Consider the following 15,939-nt stretch of genomic DNA (forward strand, 5'->3'; position numbering starts at 1 on the left):
CAGACAAGCGCGAGTGCAGGTAGCGAGCGAGAGCCAAGCACCGAGACGAGGAGGGGACTAGGTCGACCTGCGACGCACCGCGACTGCCGGCTCGTGAGCGAGCGAGCGAGTGCGATGGGAGACTGGCACCCACAGGGATCCCCGCCCGCAGCCTACCCGCCATCCCTCTGGCCGGCAAGCGCTCCTCCTCCTCCGCGACATGCCCCTGTCCCCGGCCCGAGCAGCTCTGGGTGGGGCCCAGGCGCGCGCATCTACTTTGGCGGGTCCGCCGCTCCTCCCAGCATGAACACGCGCGTCGCCCCGCCCCGCCGCGGCCAGTCGAGCCTCCACTCGGCAGCACCGCCTCCTCGTCGACCCGCGCTTCCGCCGCAACCCCCGCCTACAGCGCCAGTCTTGCTCACCGACGGCGTGTGCTGCTGCTGTGGGAGCCCGCTCAGGTACCCGCGCGCCAGCCCTAGCTTTCGCTGCACCGTGTGCGACACCGTGACGGATCTCTCGGACGAGCAGAGGCGTGGAAAGGCGCGAGAAGGTGCGCTCTTCGGTTTGCTTTCACTGCGCAGGGAGCTCACATGCAATTCGCAGGCACGCCCATCCCCGACGCCACTCCCGTGACAGAGGAGCAGATCCTCGCGCTCGTCGAGAGCTTCCGCGTTCGAAGAAACGAGACGGACGAGGAGCTCGCACGGCGGCTGAGCGAGGTCGAGCTCGGCTCATCCGGCGTAGAGCACAACGACGACTCCGACGATTTGCTCCTCGCCTTCATTGCGACCGCTTTCGACAATCTGCCGAGCCTCGACGCTTCCTTCCGGCCTTCTGAACCATCCTGCGCTCCCGCCGTGCCTTCCTATTCCACCCTCTCCGCCTTCTACGACGTCGTCAACTCTCGACCTGTTGCTCTCGACCTCCTGCGCGGGCAGGTTGATGCGATCCTGCGAAGACCGGGCCCGACTCTGCTGCAGAGCAGTGCGTGGCTAATATCGCTCATCGAGGTGCGTGTGATGCTAGGAGCCGCCCGGGTCGAGCTATTCTGACGAGTTCACATAACGTCACAGTGCCCTGTATTCTGGGCTGAGGGGACATCCGATGGCGAGCAGCGACGAGCACTCCTCTCCCGCTTCATTGGCATGTACGATATGCTCGATGGCTCCATTCTCGGAAGCACACTGATGCGATACGGCATACAGCCTCGCCAACCTCCCAAACGCGCTCCACCACACCCTCGTGACCTACCTCTCTTCACCCACGTACCCCCGCGCCGCACTGCAGGCCAAAGTCGACCTCCTCTGCAGCTTTCTCTCACATTGCGTCGGGCACTGCCTCGCCTCGGACGACCTCGGCTCGTACGCCGACGACTGGATGGTGCGCGCGTGCGCCCGCGTCGGGAGCCTCCTCTGTGCGTCCCTCGCCCGTCTTCTTCCTCTCCTGCGCGCGTCAGGACTGCCCCGCTCACTTGCTCGCGTGGGCAGTCGCGACAAACGCAAAGAGACACCAGGTGCCGCTTTCGGCGTTCTACGTCACGCTCATTGACTCGCTTGGCGAGCATGCGCTCGTGCAGGACTTTCAGACGTGGGAGTCGCAGAGCGGGTGCGTCGAGCGACTCGTCCCTTGTCATTGCCCTCTTAAACAGGTTCAAGAGGAACTGACTGGGCGTACACGTCGAGTACAGGCGCTTCGCCCTGTGCCAGTACCCCTTCTTGCTCAGTCTCGGCGTCAAGCTCGTCCTCCTCGCCTACGACGGCGAGCGGCAGATGGTGCGTCCTGCCCTTGCGCTCACTAGTCCCAAGGGCAAAACTCACACTCCAATGGAATGGCGCAGATGGACCGCGCGCGAGACGCGGTCCGCGCAACGCTGTCGACCCGGCAGCTGGATAGCCCAGTCCTCGTGTTGACGGTCCGGCGCGAGCACCTCGTCGCCGACAGCCTTCGCCAGGTGAGACTGGCTCTTCAGCTTACTACGAATGCTCAGGTTGATGAGGTACTCGAACGGTAGATCTCGCTCAACCGCGTCAACCTCAAGAAGCCGCTGCGGATCAAGTGGGAGGGCGAGGAAGGGGTCGATGCTGGTGCGACTAGCCCTCCTTCTCACATCCCATCACACCTGACGATCTTCTCGCGCCGTAGGTGGGCTGCGCAAAGAGTGGTTCCTGCTCCTGTGCCGCGACCTTTTCAACCCGCACTTTGGCATGTTTGTGCACGACCCCGATTCGAACCTGTGCTACCTCAACCCAGGCGCCGTCGGCATGGAGGACGACTTTTGGCTCGTCGGCGTCGTGTGCGGCTTGGCCGTGTATAATGCGGCGACGCTCGATGTCCCGCTGCCACTGGTGCGTGAAACCGTCAACTCCGCGCTCTCTGCTTGCATTGGCGGGCGGCCAGCTGATCGCTTGAGGGTTCAATTGCAGGCCATCTACAAGAAGCTTTGCTCCGAGCCGCTCGCCCTCGCAGACCTCGCGCAGATCCAGCCGAGTCTCGCGCGCGGTCTGCAGCAGCTGCTCGACTATGACGGGGGCGACGTCGAGGAGGTGTTTTGCCGCTCGTTTGTCGGGACGTACGAGGCCTGGGGCGAGGTCGTTGAGGAGGACCTGATTGAGGGCGGGAACGACGTCGCCGTCACGGAGGCCAATCGAGAGGGTACGTGCATTCGGACTGCCTCAAGCGCACGCTTGCTCACTCGTCCTCTTGCAGAGTACGTTCAGCTTTTGGTCGACTTCCTCCTCTCCCGCTCGGTCGAGCCCCAGTTTGCCGCCTTTGCCGAAGGGTTCAGCGAGGTGTGCGCCGGAAACGCGCTTTCGCTCTTCAAGGCGGACGAGCTCGAGCTCGTCGTGCGCGGGTCGACCGAGCCGCTCGACATTGACGCTTTGCGCGGCGTGACCGCGTACGAGGGCTTTTCGCCGGATGAACCGACTATCATGTAAGCTCGCCTGCGCGGTGATCACCGCTGCAGCTGCTCACCAGCACTTCTCCCTACTAGGCACTTCTGGTCTGCCTTCAGATCCTTCTCGCCAAGCAAGCAGCGCCTCCTCCTGGCCTTTATCACCGCGTCGGACCGCATCCCGGCGACGGGCACCTCTGCGCTGCAGCTCAAGCTGCAGTGTCTCGGCGAGGACAGCGACCGCCTCCCGCAGAGCCACACGTGCTTCAACGCGCTCGCCATGTATCGCTACGGGACGAGGGACAAGGTGGAGCGGATGCTGACGCTCGCTATTGAGGGGAGCGAGGGATTCGGGTTGCGATAGAGCGAGGACTCAGTTGGTCTCTGTAGCATCGCGAGTGAACAGCGCTTTTGACGCTGCTGTAGCATTATTCACGCTGCATGAATAGCAAGGTCAGCCAGGCGAATCACAGGGAAGCTCGCGAGCGACCTGCCTCGGGAACCCTGCACTGCCTCCTTCCCTCCGCCTGCTCGCATGCCCACGCGACGTCGCGCAGCGGGCGCTCAAGCTCCGGCAGTAGAGTCAAGAGATGCGCCTGGATCGCCAGCAAAGCGCTGGAAGCGCCCAAACGTGTGGCTCGGCAAGGTGATCCCGCTCTCGTTGCTCGTGTTTGCGGTCAGCGGCTACTCGCTCGTCGTCACCGAGATCAGTGCGCTTGCTTCTTTGTCATTGCTACATGTTCCTCGAGGTCTGACAGACTCTTCCTCTGCAGTCCCGCTGCTGTATCGCCGTCGACCGCCTGTCGCACTTGCCTATGCACTCATCGTGCATGTCACGCTTGCTTTGACGGCCTATTCGTACTTTGCGGTGTATCTTCAATCTCTTGATCCGCCCAGGAACAAGGATCCGCCCCGAGAAGTGCAAGATAAGCGCGTCGTGCGTTGCTTTCGCACACCTGCACTGCTTCAACGCACTGACGCCCCGCCTACCGCAGATCTTTGCCTGCGACGAAGTGGGCGAGCCCGTGCGTTGCGACCGCGACAAATGCGGCGGCGCCTGGCAATCGCTCCGCACGCGCCACTGCCGCGACTGCGGCACCTGTCGACCTGGGTTTGACCACCACTGCGCTTTCATGGACTCGTGCGTGTGCACCGCGACGCTCAAGCCCTTCTGCTGCTTCTTGCTCTACGCCGCGGTCCTCCTCGCGGTCGGGCTCGTCCCACTCACTCCGCTGCAGTGGCGTGCTTGCAGAGAGGTTGTGAGCGAGACGTGGTGGTCGGACGAGATGCGGCGGGACTGGTGGGACGGGTGGAAGGGCTGGATTGGCGGGCCTGTGTACCGGTGGGTCTCCATTCTGTGGCTCCCTCCTGCCTGAGACATGCTCAAGCCTGGTTTGTATCGCCCGTTGCTCAGATACGCCGGTGCTCTCCTCCTCGGCTACCGACAATACCAGCGGACCGCGCACAAACGACCGCTCATTATACCCGACGTCCATGTGCGCACCTTCCAGGAAGGCGCCCTCACCTATGCCTATGACGAGCCGCTGTTTCCTCGACTCGCTATTCCCCACCTCAGCACCCTCTTCATCAGCTTCTTTGCGGCATTCATTACCGTCATCGCACTAGTCAGTAAGCCTTCGCACTCGCCTGCGTCTGCAGAGGTTCAGTCGCTGACCTCGTCATGGCGCAGTGCTCGCCGTCGTTGTCCGGCACGCTCGGGACGGCGTCTCCTCCGTCCAGCTCGAGCGGCTCAAGCTGTGGCGCGCGCAAGATCCGCTCGAGCCGGTGTACGACGCACGCATTCGGCTGTGGGTCCCGCTGCCGATTGACGAGGTGCCTGCCGGCGGGGCGGTTGTCCTTGTTGAGCCGGATGTGCCGCTTTTCGACCTAGGCGCAGCGGAGAACTGGAGGAAGATGATGGGGCGGAAGTGGTGGCAGTGGTTCCAGCCATGGGTACCGAGGTGCGGGTGGAGCTTCCTTGCACGAGCCGGACCTTCGCAAACTGACGACGCCTCCTTGGTGCGCAGCGAGTTCTCCGACTTTGACATGAGTCCGACCGCAGTAAAGCTTCTAGAACAGCGAGCGCGCAAGCAGCTCTAGATACTGACTCAAGCATTCTCTACTGGAGAGGCGAGAATGAGAGGGAGACGAGCTCGTCTAGTGATTCATCTCTACGCCGTTTCCGGCACCAGCTCGATAGTCTTGACCAGCAAGCAGTGCGGTGCGCCGTCCTTTGTAGTGGCAGCGTCAGTACATGCCAGACGAGACGAAGGAGGAGCGAGCACACCTCCATGAACTGCTCCCCCTCGCGCACATAGCCCGAGCGCGCGTAGAACCCTTCGGCATGCATCTGGGAGTGTACAAGCGCCTTGACGCTTGTCTTGCCGTGCAGGGCGACGCCGGCCTTGCCTCGGCGGTGGTGCAGGTGATCCTCAACGGATTGCATCAGGAGCTTGCCGGTGCCGCCGCCGCGGAATTTTGGCAGGACTGCACCCGGGCACGATGAGCAATCATTCTTCGCGAGTAGGAGAAAAACGCGCGCACCACAAACGCGACCAATCTTGCCTGCTGCCAGACCAGGCTTGGGCCACCAGCGGATCGTGCCGGCGTCCTCCTCTGTCCCATCTTCGCTGACCATAGTCATGATGAAGTGGTCTGACGATTCGTCCTTGCTGGATAGCAACGTGTCGGGTTAGCCGCTGCCACATCGAGGACGAGACGATAGAGGCGCACTCGTCCAGCTCGTCCTCCATGGTGAAGCCCTGCTCGTCCACAAAGACGGCGATTCGGATCTTCAGACACCGCTCGAAGTCCTCGCACAGCTGCACGCGGTACGTGCGCGGCTTCTTCGTCGCGAGTGTGGCCGGTGCGACTCTGCGAAGTCGAAAGTGAGCACGGTGGCGCGCAACGAGACGCGGTTACAAGCGCACTCGGGGGACAGCTTGACACGCTTGATGACCTGGCAGTGCGGCTGCCCCTCCTGTGTGAGGGAAGGGTTCTGATTAGTCGCAATTCCGCAGACACAGCCCGCAGACACAGAAAGCGCACCTCGACAAAGTCGGGCCCCTGGACGTTCCACCCAATCTTGGTGTAGAACTTTTCGGCAATCTTTTGCGCGTGCGCCTGGATCACGACGACGTCCTTGCCGCGCAGGACGTCGCCCGTCTTTCCTCTGCGCTCGCGCACATGCTCCTCGAGCGCCTCGCACAGGCGCGTGCCGGCGCCCGTCCCGCGGAACGCCTTGTGCACGGCGACGCGGCCGAGCTTGAGCTTGGGCGGATAGAAGCGCAGCGTGCCGACGTCGGCGAGGGTGCCGTCTGCGCGCTGGACCGTCAGGAGGAGGTGGTCGCACAGCGGGTCGAGCGCGTCAACCTCGATGGCAGCGTCGTAGCCTTGCTCCTCGACAAAGACCTTGAAGCTGAATTTGTACGGAGGCGAGGTCGAGTCAACAGGACGGCAAGTGGGGGTCGGCGAGATAGAGGGGACATCAGCAGCTTGACGGTCAGCTTTGAGCTACGGGGCAGACCGAGAGCACGCACCGGATGTCCAGGGCGCGCTGCATCTGCTCGGCCGACTCGCAGAGCACCGTCGTGTACACATCGCCGTCGCCGATGAGCGGAGCATTGTAGGTAGCGGCCGTCATGCTCGCGGGACTTGCGAGGTATGCAGCAGTGGAAAGGAGCGAGCAGGAGGACGCCGGTCTCAGCAGAGCACCTTTCCGCGTCAGAGTCGAAGTGGTCAAGCGAGCGCGAGCGAAACGACTCCGCGGCTTCCACGCGGTGTCGCACGCCTCCACTTGTTCCTGCCCGAAAGCGCGATAACACGGACGACGTTGACAAGGGAGGTATAATAGCTACAGAAGAGACGAGTGCAGGATGTTATACAGGGTAATCAGGCCAGCTTGGCTCGCGCGTCCGGCTCGTCTACGAGCGTGCTGCTGTTGAAACGGACCGCGACAGGCGTCGCAGGGTCGTCCGAGCCCTGCCTCGAAGGCACCGCACCTCGCAGCGAGCCAGGACCTGGACCCGGCAGCGCCGCGGCAGCCGCCGTGTCGATGACGAGCGTCGCGGTCGACCCGCCGGAGGACGACGTCGCGGGCGTGATGGTCGCCGAGCGGGACCGCGGCGCGCGGTGGTGCGCCGGCTGCGGCTGCCACGAGCCAGACGAGGAGGAGCGGTGCGGCGGCGGATAGCTCCGGCCGGGTCCGTGCAGGACGAGCTCGCGCGCGCCGAGCGAACGCGCTTCTTCTGGTGAGACCATGACCTGTGCAAGAGGCGGCGTCAGTCTGAAACACGTCACTGATGCGAGCGCGCAAACGTACCGGTGCATACACGAGCACCTTGTTCCCCTCTGCCCCCGATCCGGAACCTGACGCAACCGGCTGCGCCTGCGCCGTCGGCGGGAAGCTAGTCTTGACCGGCGAGCTCGCGGTGAGCGCCAGCAGCGGCACGTCCTCGTCAGCCGCGACCTCGCTCCTGCCCTTGCTCGCCCGGTCCTCCGGCCGCGGGAGGAGGAAGATGCGCGTCGTGTCATCAGCCGTCGCGGCGCGCGGCGAGCGGGCCTTGGACCCGCTCACGCTGCGCTCGCGCCGGCTGCCCGAGCTCGCGCTATACGAGTCGCGCCGCTTCTTCTTGCCGCTCGCGCTGCGCCCGAGCGACGCCCCCGCCGCCGAGGACGGGCTCGCTTCGAGCTCGACGGGCGAGTCGTAGAAGTAGCGGTCCCCCGAGCCGTCAGTCCGGCGGCGGCTGCCGGAGCTACGCCCGTAGTGGTACGCGAGAGTCTTGACTGCGCCCCACGTGCGCAGGCCCTCAACGACGGCGAGCGAGCCGAGTGCGGAAGCGACGACGCCTTCGAAGCGGTCTTCGCACGCCTCGAGCGAGAGACCGAGCAGGTCGGGGAGGCCGAAGGAAAGCGAGAGGGACGAGGATGCGGCGGGAGAGGAGGAGAGTGCTTGACAGAGGGTAGTTGCGAGTCCGTGAGAGGACGAAGAGGAAGGGTTGCCGATGGTGAGGAGGAGGAGGATGAGGGCGAGGAGGAGAAAGTCGAGGGCGAGCGAGACGAAGGCGTTGAGCGTGTAAAGGCGCACGAACGACAGTCGATCCTGCGAGACGGGGACATCGTCGTGAGCGGCCAAGTGGGGGGAACCTCGGCATCCTGAGCAGGCGACGGAGCGCACCGTGAACAGTCCGTACAGGCCCACGAGGCTTATCCCTGCCGAGCACCAGGACCACAGCTGCACGCACGTAAGCGTCAGCACTCGCCGCCGCGATCCTCTGCGACCACCTCCAAGTTCGGGGAGAGCGGCGCACCCTCCCGATCCCGAGCAGCGCCGACACGCCCGCGAGTCTGCGCCACTCTGCGCCCTCGAGGTCCCGCGCGTCGTCTCCGCCGGCTCCGCCGCCCGAGCGCAGGGACGAGTCGTCGTCGGTGGTGCCGAGGGCGATGGCGAGCGTCGCCTGCACGCCGGACAGCTTGGCGGCGAGCCACAGGTGGAACACGAACGAGGCGAGCGCAATAAGGAGCACGGGACGGCGTCGGTGCTGCCCGGACCCGCTCCCTGGACTTCGAGGCAGCATCGCGCACAGTGCAGGAGAGGGAGAGCGCGAGAGAGGCGAAGGGGCGAAGTAACACTCGACAGCTGAAAGGGGAGGAATCGAGAGCGTTACAGAGGGAGCTAGCTCGACACAAGAAGAGTACACGGAAAGTGGAGCAACAGGGAGGAAGGGAATGCAAACGACGAGGTGGAAACGACAGGAGCATCGGAGACGACGCGAAAGGCGAAAACGGAACGCGGGCGGGGTATCGCAGTGGAGAGACATCACAGGCGAGACGGTCTATACAGAAGACGTGGTAGAGGCGTGATTAGGGCGGAGGCGGCGACATGAGCCCGACGTCTTCGCTCCGCGTGCGCAGTCGCCGGCTCGTCTTGTCGTCGGCGACGAGCGTCGACGTGCTGGACCCGGTCGGCGTGCATGGTGGAGAAAGCTCGGCTGGTTCGTCGACAAAGAGCGAGGGGGCGAGCGTGGTCGAGGACGAGGACGAGGAAGCAGAGGCGGAGGAAGAAGACGAGCGGAGGCGAGGCGGACGCGGTCGCTTGGTCCGGCTTGACAAAGGCGGTGGCAGCGCGTCGCCCGTGTTGGCGCACGATCGTGGCGGCGATGCAAAGTGGGGGAAAGCGGCATACGTCGGCGAGTGCGAGTGGAACACGGGCTGCCCGCGCTCGTCGAGCACGACGGGGACAAATACGAGCTGCGCGCCGTCGTCCCTCCGCCGCGCCGTACTCGCCATCTCCTGCCCGTACGCGACCGTCTGTGCGCGTGTGCGCTTGGAAGACGTTGCCGGGAGGTCGAGCGCGAGCGGGCGCGGGAGCGTCTGGCTCCGCCGGGGCGACGACGAGCACGACGCGGCGGACCCGGCGCGCGGGCGCCCGAGCGTCGCCTCGAGCGCGAGGGGCGTCTTGCGCTCTGCGTCGCCGCCGCACCCGCCCTCGTCGGCGTCGCGCCCGCGCGCGGCGTCGTCGTCCGAGACCCACGCGTCGCCCTGGTCGCGCAGCTCGCGCTCGCGGAGCTCCGAGTTGGCCTCCCAGCTGACCCAGGTGCCGTACGTGCGGAGGACGATGGCGACGAGCATGCCGAGGAGGACGCCCAGCATGGCGAGCTGCCACGTCTCTTCGCACGCGTCGAGCCCCCACAGCGGCGGGAGCTCGAGCGGCGCGGCGCCGCTGAGCCACGAGAGGTGCGCCGCAGACGACGTCGTGAGCTCGGACGCAAACGTCGACGAGCACACAAAGTTGCCAAACGGCTCGGAGAGGGACGGCGAGTAGGTGAGGAGCGAGAGGACCATGGCGAGGCAGACGTTGACGAGGAGGTCGGTCGCCGTCGTGATGGCGAATATGCGGTGCAGGCGGCTCTTGCCCTGCATATCGACGTCGTCGTCAGTCTCGCGCAGCCGTCAGCAGTCAGTAAGACACAGGGGACGCACGAGGCAGAGGCCGACGACTCCGGCCAGGCTCCCCGCGGCGCTGACCATGGCCCACCGGAGCGCGGCGTCGCCGGCCCACCAGGCGACGACGCTGAGCTCGTCCCAGTCCACGCCGTCTGCGTCGCCGGCGAGCTCGTGGCCGAGCGAGTCGGTCCAGACGGTGAGAGTCGCGGCGAGGCCGGTCGAGAGGAGGAGCGACGACACGGCGACGATGAGGGCGGGCGTGCGCGCGGGGGGCGCTGCGGGACCGTGAGCCCGTTTCATGGCTGGGGCGCGGTGCTCGCTGTGCGAGAGAGGGCGAGGATGGATCGCAAAGTGGAGGGAGGCGGAGGTGGCTCGATCAGCAACGGCGAGTCGTGTGTTCACCCGCTCGAATCCAGGAGCAACTAGTGCAGAGGGCAGCAAGACTGTTGGTTCTGTGCAGGTGCAGGTGCAGGTGCAGGCGCGCAAAGAGCAGCTCTTGGGCGGTGAAGTCAGCGCGAGGACAAGGGCTGCCCGCTTGCCGAAGTGCCAAAGCCGAGGCCGCGCCCTCGGGCTGATCGGGCCGCGCCGCGCTCGACTCGACTGCCCGCGCTCGCAGGCGCTTTCCTGCTTTTCTCGACCCACAACGCGTGCTGCTCTGGTCACAAGTGGCCAGTATATCGCAAGTCACAGGGATCTAGTATCGACCGGTCGACAGAGACAGTTACAATCAGGAAGGACCAGAGTGAAGGAGTTACCGGTACATCAAAGAAAGGCGAATACACAGGAAGCGGGCGACAGCATCGCGCAAATCCTTGACGGAAGGAGAGGAGGCAGGCTTCGACGAAAGAGAGGCGACTAGCGCCAAGGCCGGAAACGGCGGGCAATCACCTCGCTGCCTCAGAGTACGGGTACTCGAACGAGAGCCCCTTCTTGCGCCACCGCTTTTGCCTGTAGACCATGGATCTGGTGAGCAGGGGAAGCTTCACAAGCCAAGGTAGCATCGCACTTCTTCTTGGTCGTGACGTGCTCGGTCCATGCCTCGATGCAGTGCTGCTTCTTGAACGCGCGGATGAACACCGGGTCCCTGCGGAAACGACCAAGTCAGTGGAGCTGTGGCGGTGACAGTGCCCGGAAGAGAGAGTGACGCACCAGAGCTCGCTCGCGATGCCCAAGTCCTTGCAGCAGCGCATGAGCGCGTTGCTCTTGCACCCCTCGGTGGCAGTCGGCATCCCGCTCGGGTCGAAGAACTGCTGCTCGCCGCGCGCGACCGAGACGAGGCGCCCGCCGGCGACGAGCCCCCACTCGCGCGTGACGAGGTTCTTGAGCACCGTCATCTCGCCGCGCGGGACCATGCCCCACCCTCCCGGGCCGAACGCCTTGTTCAAGATGCGTCGGTACAGGATCTCGGGAAGGTACAACAGACCATCTGCATGGTGGGTGCGAGAGTAAGTCGTCGGACGGACGGAGAAGTAAAGCTGCGCGCGAAAGCAAACGCACCGGGCTTGATCTCGATCTCGTGCGCCTCGAGCGGACGCATGAGGATCTCTGCCTGCTCGCGCGAGTACGGCTGCGCCGACATGCCGTGGAAGCTCGTCGACCAGTCGACATCGGGCGTCGTCGCCGCCGTCCCCGTCGTAGGCGCGGGCGCCCAGTCGGCGGCCGACCCGGCGGGCAAGCTCGTCGACGCGGCAAAGGGGTTATGAGGCGTGCTTCGGACGAAGGACGAGCTCGCGGGCTCGGCGTCGAGCGCGGGAGGCTCGAGCGGCGCGCCAGGAGGACCGCCGGCCGCGTCGAGGACGTCAAAGGTGAACGGCTCGGGCGCGACGCTCTTGACCGGCGGGGCGACGGTGCTGCTCCCAGCTGCGACGGGCTGTGCGGCCTTGACAGCTGCGGCGGGTGCGGATCGGGCGGCGGTGGAGGTGGCGGGGGAGGACGCGGTGCGCGCGCGCGGAACAAATGCGGGACGCTTGACTGCGGCGGTGGCAGCGGTGCGAGCACGTGCAGGAGCAGCCTGCGCGAGGCCCTGGGCTGCGCGCGAGAGCATGGCGGAGCGGTGGGCGGACGGAGAGGCGAGCGAGGCGGTGCGGCGGAGATCGACCGGCGCAGCGACTGCCGCCAGCGAGTGCAGCAGCGAATGGGAGTGTGGCAAGTAGACTGTCAGACACTCGCTGGCACTGTCTGCACCCCCTCCCGAGCAGAGTCGCGGCGCGGGTTTCAGGCTGATCGCCGGTCATCTCCGCCGTCGAGCTCGAGGGCGACACTCGTCCCGCTCGCTGCTCTCGGCTGGACCCAGGCTAGGACCACGCCCGCCATGCCGCTCAAGGCTGCAGACATCTCGCGCGTGCGCAACAAGGTCGTCCGCTCGCAGCTCAACGAAAAGCGCAAGAAGGACCAGCGACAGGCAAAGCTCAAGAAGCGCATCGCCCGCAAAGAGGCAGAGGCCAGGGGCGAGACGGTAGAACGCCGTGCGTCCCTTCTCCCTCTCGCGCTGGTCGGGCCGCTTCAAGTCGACAGCTGCCGCCCCGCCCTCGGCGCTCCCTCGCTCGCTGACCCTCCCCCCACTTGCGCTCCCCGCAGAGATCCCGCGCACTATCGAAAACACTCGCGAGTGGCTCGGCGACGAAGACGGCGAGTATGCCGACCCGCGCACCCGCCCCGCGCCCGTCTCGGTCAACGAAGACACGGGCGATGTCACCGTCGACATGGGCTCGCTCTCCAACCTCTTTCCGCTCGCCCCCGACCACCCCGAGCCCTCGACCTCGGGCCTCCCGCCCCCCGAGCCAAAGGTCCTCATCACGACGAGCCCGGGAAAGCCCCCCGCGCCCTTCACGCGCCAGTTCCTCGAGGACTTTCAGGCCCTCCTCGGCGGCAAGACCCGCGCAGACGTCGTCCCGCGCCGCAGCCCCAAGTTTGAGCTGAGCCGCGTCGCGCGGTGGGCGCGGAAACGCGGGTACGGCGCGATCGCCGTCGTCGGCGAGGACCACGCCAAGCCGAGTGCGTTTCGCTTTCGCTCTACTGTCTGGTGCTCGAGCCATCATTCGCACCCTGAGCCATATTCACTGACTCGACTGGGACCCACAGCCACCCTCACCGTCTCTCAGCTTCCGTATGGCCCGACCGCGCACTTCCGCTTGACCGGCATCACGCTGTGCAAGGACATCCCCGTGCGTTTTTCTCTCTTCTGCCACGGCATTTCAATTCTCGCTGACATTGCTTTTCGGTACGACAGGGCCACGCCTCCCCGACTTCCCACCCTCCCGAGCTCGTCCTGAACCACTTCTCGACGCCGCTCGGTCTCTCGCTCGCAACGCTCCTCTCACAGCTCTTTCTCCCTCCCGCGCACGCCGCCCGCTTGCAGCAGCAAGGCTTCGCCGGGCGGCAGGTCGTCCTCGCGCAAAACTCGCGCGACTTTGTCTTTATCCGGCGGTACCGGTACATGTTTGCGCTCAAGTCGCACCGCCTCGGCAAGACGAAAAAGAGCGTGTCGGACGTGCCGCGCATGACCGAGCCCAACCCGGAGCACGAGATTGACGACACGGTCAAGACGCGGTTCCAGGAGATTGGCCCGCAGATGACGCTCAAGATGCGCTGGATCCGCCGCGGGCCGCTCGGCGAGACGGGCAACGAGCGCGAGCTGCGCGAGCGCTACGAGGCCGAGACGGGCGAGCAGGCGCAGGAGTTTGGCGAGGAGGCGGGGCAGCCCGGGGCGGGCGACGAGAGCGACGAGATGGACCTCGACGGCGAGCTCGGCGGGCGCGAAGACGGCGACGGTGGTGAGGGCGTGCGAGACGACGAGGACGACGACGCAGAAGCAGAAGCAGAGGAGGAGGCCAAGCGCGCCATCGGGCTCGACGCGGCCGACTCGACCGGGCAGCCGAATTTCCCCCCTGCTCCCGCCGACGCCTCTGCCGCACCAGCATCAGCAGCGGCGGACGCCTCACCCGCCGGCGCACCTGCAAACCCGAAGAAGCGTCCGCGGACGACGCCGCGCGTGCGCAAAAAGCCGTACCACGCGCTGCTCAACCCGCCGCCGTCCAACTCGCCGTCGCCCGAGCCCGAGGCGGTCCCGCTCCCGACCATCGGCAAGAAGAAGAACAAGGACCTCGAGAGCGCGATCGAGACGGTCGGCAAGACGTGGCATGCGGGCAAGGGCGAGGGCGGCGTGCGCGAGTCGGCCAAGCGGCGCGAGTGGAACTGGGAGGTGCGCCTGCTTCTCTCCTCGGCATTGCGAGTCAACGGGTGCTGACAGTTTCTTGTGCTCGCTCTACAGGCCAAGATGCAGGTCTCGAGGCGCAAGTTCTTCCTGTGAGGCGGGGGATTTGCGACCGCACCGTCGGGCTTCTCTCCTTTCTCCTCCCTCATACGACCGTCCCGCACCTTCTGCGCGTCTCTTCCACCCCTCTTGTTGTTCTCTCAGACGTCGTCCCGCTGTACTGTCGCGCTGTTCTGCTTTCCCTCGCATTGCAACCGGATCCCTCTCATCAGGCTTGGCCGGACAGCGAGGGTTTGGGACTGGGATTGTCGTATTCGCGTTAGTCAATAGACTCGACGCTTGTTTCGTCGAGTTGGGAAGCTGTGCACCGCAGCGACTGCACCGGCCACTCGGGGGACGTTGCCCAAGCCAGCACCAGCACCACCAGCAGACAGCCTCTCGCGCCGCTCCTTCTCTTCTCTCCTTTCGCTCAGGTCGCAAAAATCACCTCCAGACGACCATGCTCGACGCCCTAGTGAACAGGCCGAACACCGTGCACGCCCGGCAGCTCGCGTTCCAGGCAAATCCCGCCTTGTGCGCTCCCGATTCGTCCAGCGGCTGACCCGTTGCTCGACGACAAAAGCGCGACACGAGGCATGTTTTCCAGAAGACGCCACGTGCGAACATGTACATGAGTGAGTCAGGACGCCCAGTGGAACCCTCTCGAGCGTAGTGGTGGTGTGCTGTCGTCGTTGCCGGCGAGCACCAGGCTGACCATCGCGAGGGCGTCGTCCACGACTCGTGCGCGCAGCGGGCTTCATGGTCCTCTTCTCCGTCGGCACTCTCGGCGTCCTCCACGGTGCCTACAAGATGGCCCTCGTGCGTCGCCGCCGCTCCTCTCGCCCGCCCTGCCCTCCCCGAGCTGACCCCCTCGTGCCTTCCTTGCTCTTCCTCACCCCCGTGCGACCTCGTGCGCCCCTCTGCGCTCGTTTGACACGTCTCTCGCTCGATTGCGCACCGCGCGCCATTCCTGCGACGACAGGGCAAGAAGTAAGCGCCCCCGGCGGTCAGGCGGCAGGGCAGGCGGTAGACGCGGTTCGTGCGGCAATTTGCAGGCGGTTCGTTCAGTTTCACGGGCTTGGTGGATCTGTGGGCCCTCGTCGGTGCGGCTGAGAGGCGCTTCAATGTTGACGGGGCTTTCTCCGACGCTCGGTTTCGGCTGCTGCTTGTGGGATGTCCTTCGACTCGAGGCGGGTTCTACTGCGCCTTCTACTTCTCAATCTCCAGTCAACTGAACGCACCTTTGGCTCTGAGGCTTGTCGGCTGTCGTGATTGTGTGCGGACAAGGACCGGCACCCCTCCCCCGTTGCTCGTCGCGAAGCCTCTCCTGTGTGGCTTCCACAGCTTCCTTCGCCGACCATTCTCCTGTACCCTTCGATCGTGCCCCCAACATCCTTACCCGCCCCCCTGCTCGCTTCCACCGCTCGCTTTACCCCGCCAGCACCGCTCCCTCTCCCTCGCGCCCTCCTTTGATCCCTCCGTTCCGCCCTCCATGATTTTCTTCCGCACTTCTCCTGACTCTCCCTGTGCTCCGGTCCCTAGCTCCCAAAAAACCCTGTCTCCCTGCTCCGCCCTCCTCATCGCCATGCTGATCTTCGACTGTCCGAGGTACGCGCTGGCCGCATCTCTCAGTCTGCAGCGGGTCGATTGCTCGAACTCGTGAGAGAGCCAGCTGGAGTCCTCTATGAGCCAACGACAGGATCGCGAGTGCATGCACTGTACCACGAGTCAGAGCGATGGGACGACGAGGGTGATCCACGCTTCCCCCCTCGATCTCACGCCTGCTATCGGGACGAACACGCGCTATGTACGGCACAGCTCACAGCATTGGTAGCGAGTCTCAGCTGGGCGTGTTAGCCTCGCGAACGGC

General features: G+C 65.3%; 7 protein-coding genes across 7 annotated transcripts; 3 read left to right on the top strand and 4 right to left on the bottom strand.

The window, feature by feature from the left end:
• Positions 1-114: 114 nt before the first annotated feature.
• Positions 115-3,236, top strand: HUL4 (putative E3 ubiquitin-protein ligase HUL4; the record flags this gene model as incomplete). Its single annotated transcript, XM_076647251.1, has 12 exons — positions 115-529; positions 583-989; positions 1,053-1,126; positions 1,185-1,393; positions 1,467-1,584; positions 1,667-1,751; positions 1,817-1,930; positions 1,991-2,063; positions 2,122-2,324; positions 2,403-2,631; positions 2,686-2,911; positions 2,972-3,236. The coding sequence occupies 12 exons, from the start codon at positions 115-117 to the stop codon at positions 3,234-3,236; spliced, it is 2,418 nt and encodes an 805-aa protein (XP_076507178.1).
• Positions 3,237-3,407: 171 nt separating this feature from the next.
• On the top strand, positions 3,408-4,972 carry JCM10292_000146 (uncharacterized protein; the record flags this gene model as incomplete). Its single annotated transcript, XM_076647252.1, has 6 exons — positions 3,408-3,582; positions 3,646-3,809; positions 3,868-4,214; positions 4,287-4,501; positions 4,563-4,833; positions 4,900-4,972. The coding sequence occupies 6 exons, from the start codon at positions 3,408-3,410 to the stop codon at positions 4,970-4,972; spliced, it is 1,245 nt and encodes a 414-aa protein (XP_076507179.1).
• A 71-nt stretch (positions 4,973-5,043) lies between these two features.
• Positions 5,044-6,515, bottom strand: JCM10292_000147 (GNAT family N-acetyltransferase; the record flags this gene model as incomplete). Its single annotated transcript, XM_076647253.1, has 7 exons — positions 5,044-5,103; positions 5,160-5,359; positions 5,417-5,544; positions 5,606-5,746; positions 5,803-5,852; positions 5,921-6,290; positions 6,412-6,515. The coding sequence occupies 7 exons, from the start codon at positions 6,513-6,515 to the stop codon at positions 5,044-5,046; spliced, it is 1,053 nt and encodes a 350-aa protein (XP_076507180.1).
• A 248-nt stretch (positions 6,516-6,763) lies between these two features.
• JCM10292_000148 (uncharacterized protein) lies at positions 6,764-8,448 on the bottom strand (the record flags this gene model as incomplete). Its single annotated transcript, XM_076647254.1, has 4 exons — positions 6,764-7,135; positions 7,194-7,973; positions 8,049-8,105; positions 8,182-8,448. 4 exons carry the CDS (start codon positions 8,446-8,448, stop codon positions 6,764-6,766), a joined length of 1,476 nt encoding a protein of 491 aa, XP_076507181.1.
• Positions 8,449-8,734: 286 nt separating this feature from the next.
• On the bottom strand, positions 8,735-10,117 carry JCM10292_000149 (uncharacterized protein; the record flags this gene model as incomplete). Its single annotated transcript, XM_076647255.1, has 2 exons — positions 8,735-9,787; positions 9,854-10,117. The coding sequence occupies 2 exons, from the start codon at positions 10,115-10,117 to the stop codon at positions 8,735-8,737; spliced, it is 1,317 nt and encodes a 438-aa protein (XP_076507182.1).
• A 584-nt stretch (positions 10,118-10,701) lies between these two features.
• Positions 10,702-11,861, bottom strand: MGM101 (Mgm101p; the record flags this gene model as incomplete). Its single annotated transcript, XM_076647256.1, has 4 exons — positions 10,702-10,765; positions 10,824-10,901; positions 10,967-11,243; positions 11,315-11,861. The coding sequence occupies 4 exons, from the start codon at positions 11,859-11,861 to the stop codon at positions 10,702-10,704; spliced, it is 966 nt and encodes a 321-aa protein (XP_076507183.1).
• Positions 11,862-12,128: 267 nt separating this feature from the next.
• JCM10292_000151 (Brix domain-containing protein) lies at positions 12,129-14,126 on the top strand (the record flags this gene model as incomplete). Its single annotated transcript, XM_076647257.1, has 5 exons — positions 12,129-12,282; positions 12,395-12,811; positions 12,899-12,981; positions 13,047-14,018; positions 14,088-14,126. 5 exons carry the CDS (start codon positions 12,129-12,131, stop codon positions 14,124-14,126), a joined length of 1,665 nt encoding a protein of 554 aa, XP_076507184.1.
• Between the last annotated feature and the right edge of the window lie 1,813 nt (positions 14,127-15,939).

This window comes from Rhodotorula paludigena, assembly GCF_050403205.1.
Source record: "Rhodotorula paludigena JCM10292 DNA, Rt_paludigena_JCM10292v1_ctg8, whole genome shotgun sequence".
Lineage (NCBI taxonomy): Eukaryota > Fungi > Basidiomycota > Microbotryomycetes > Sporidiobolales > Sporidiobolaceae > Rhodotorula > Rhodotorula paludigena.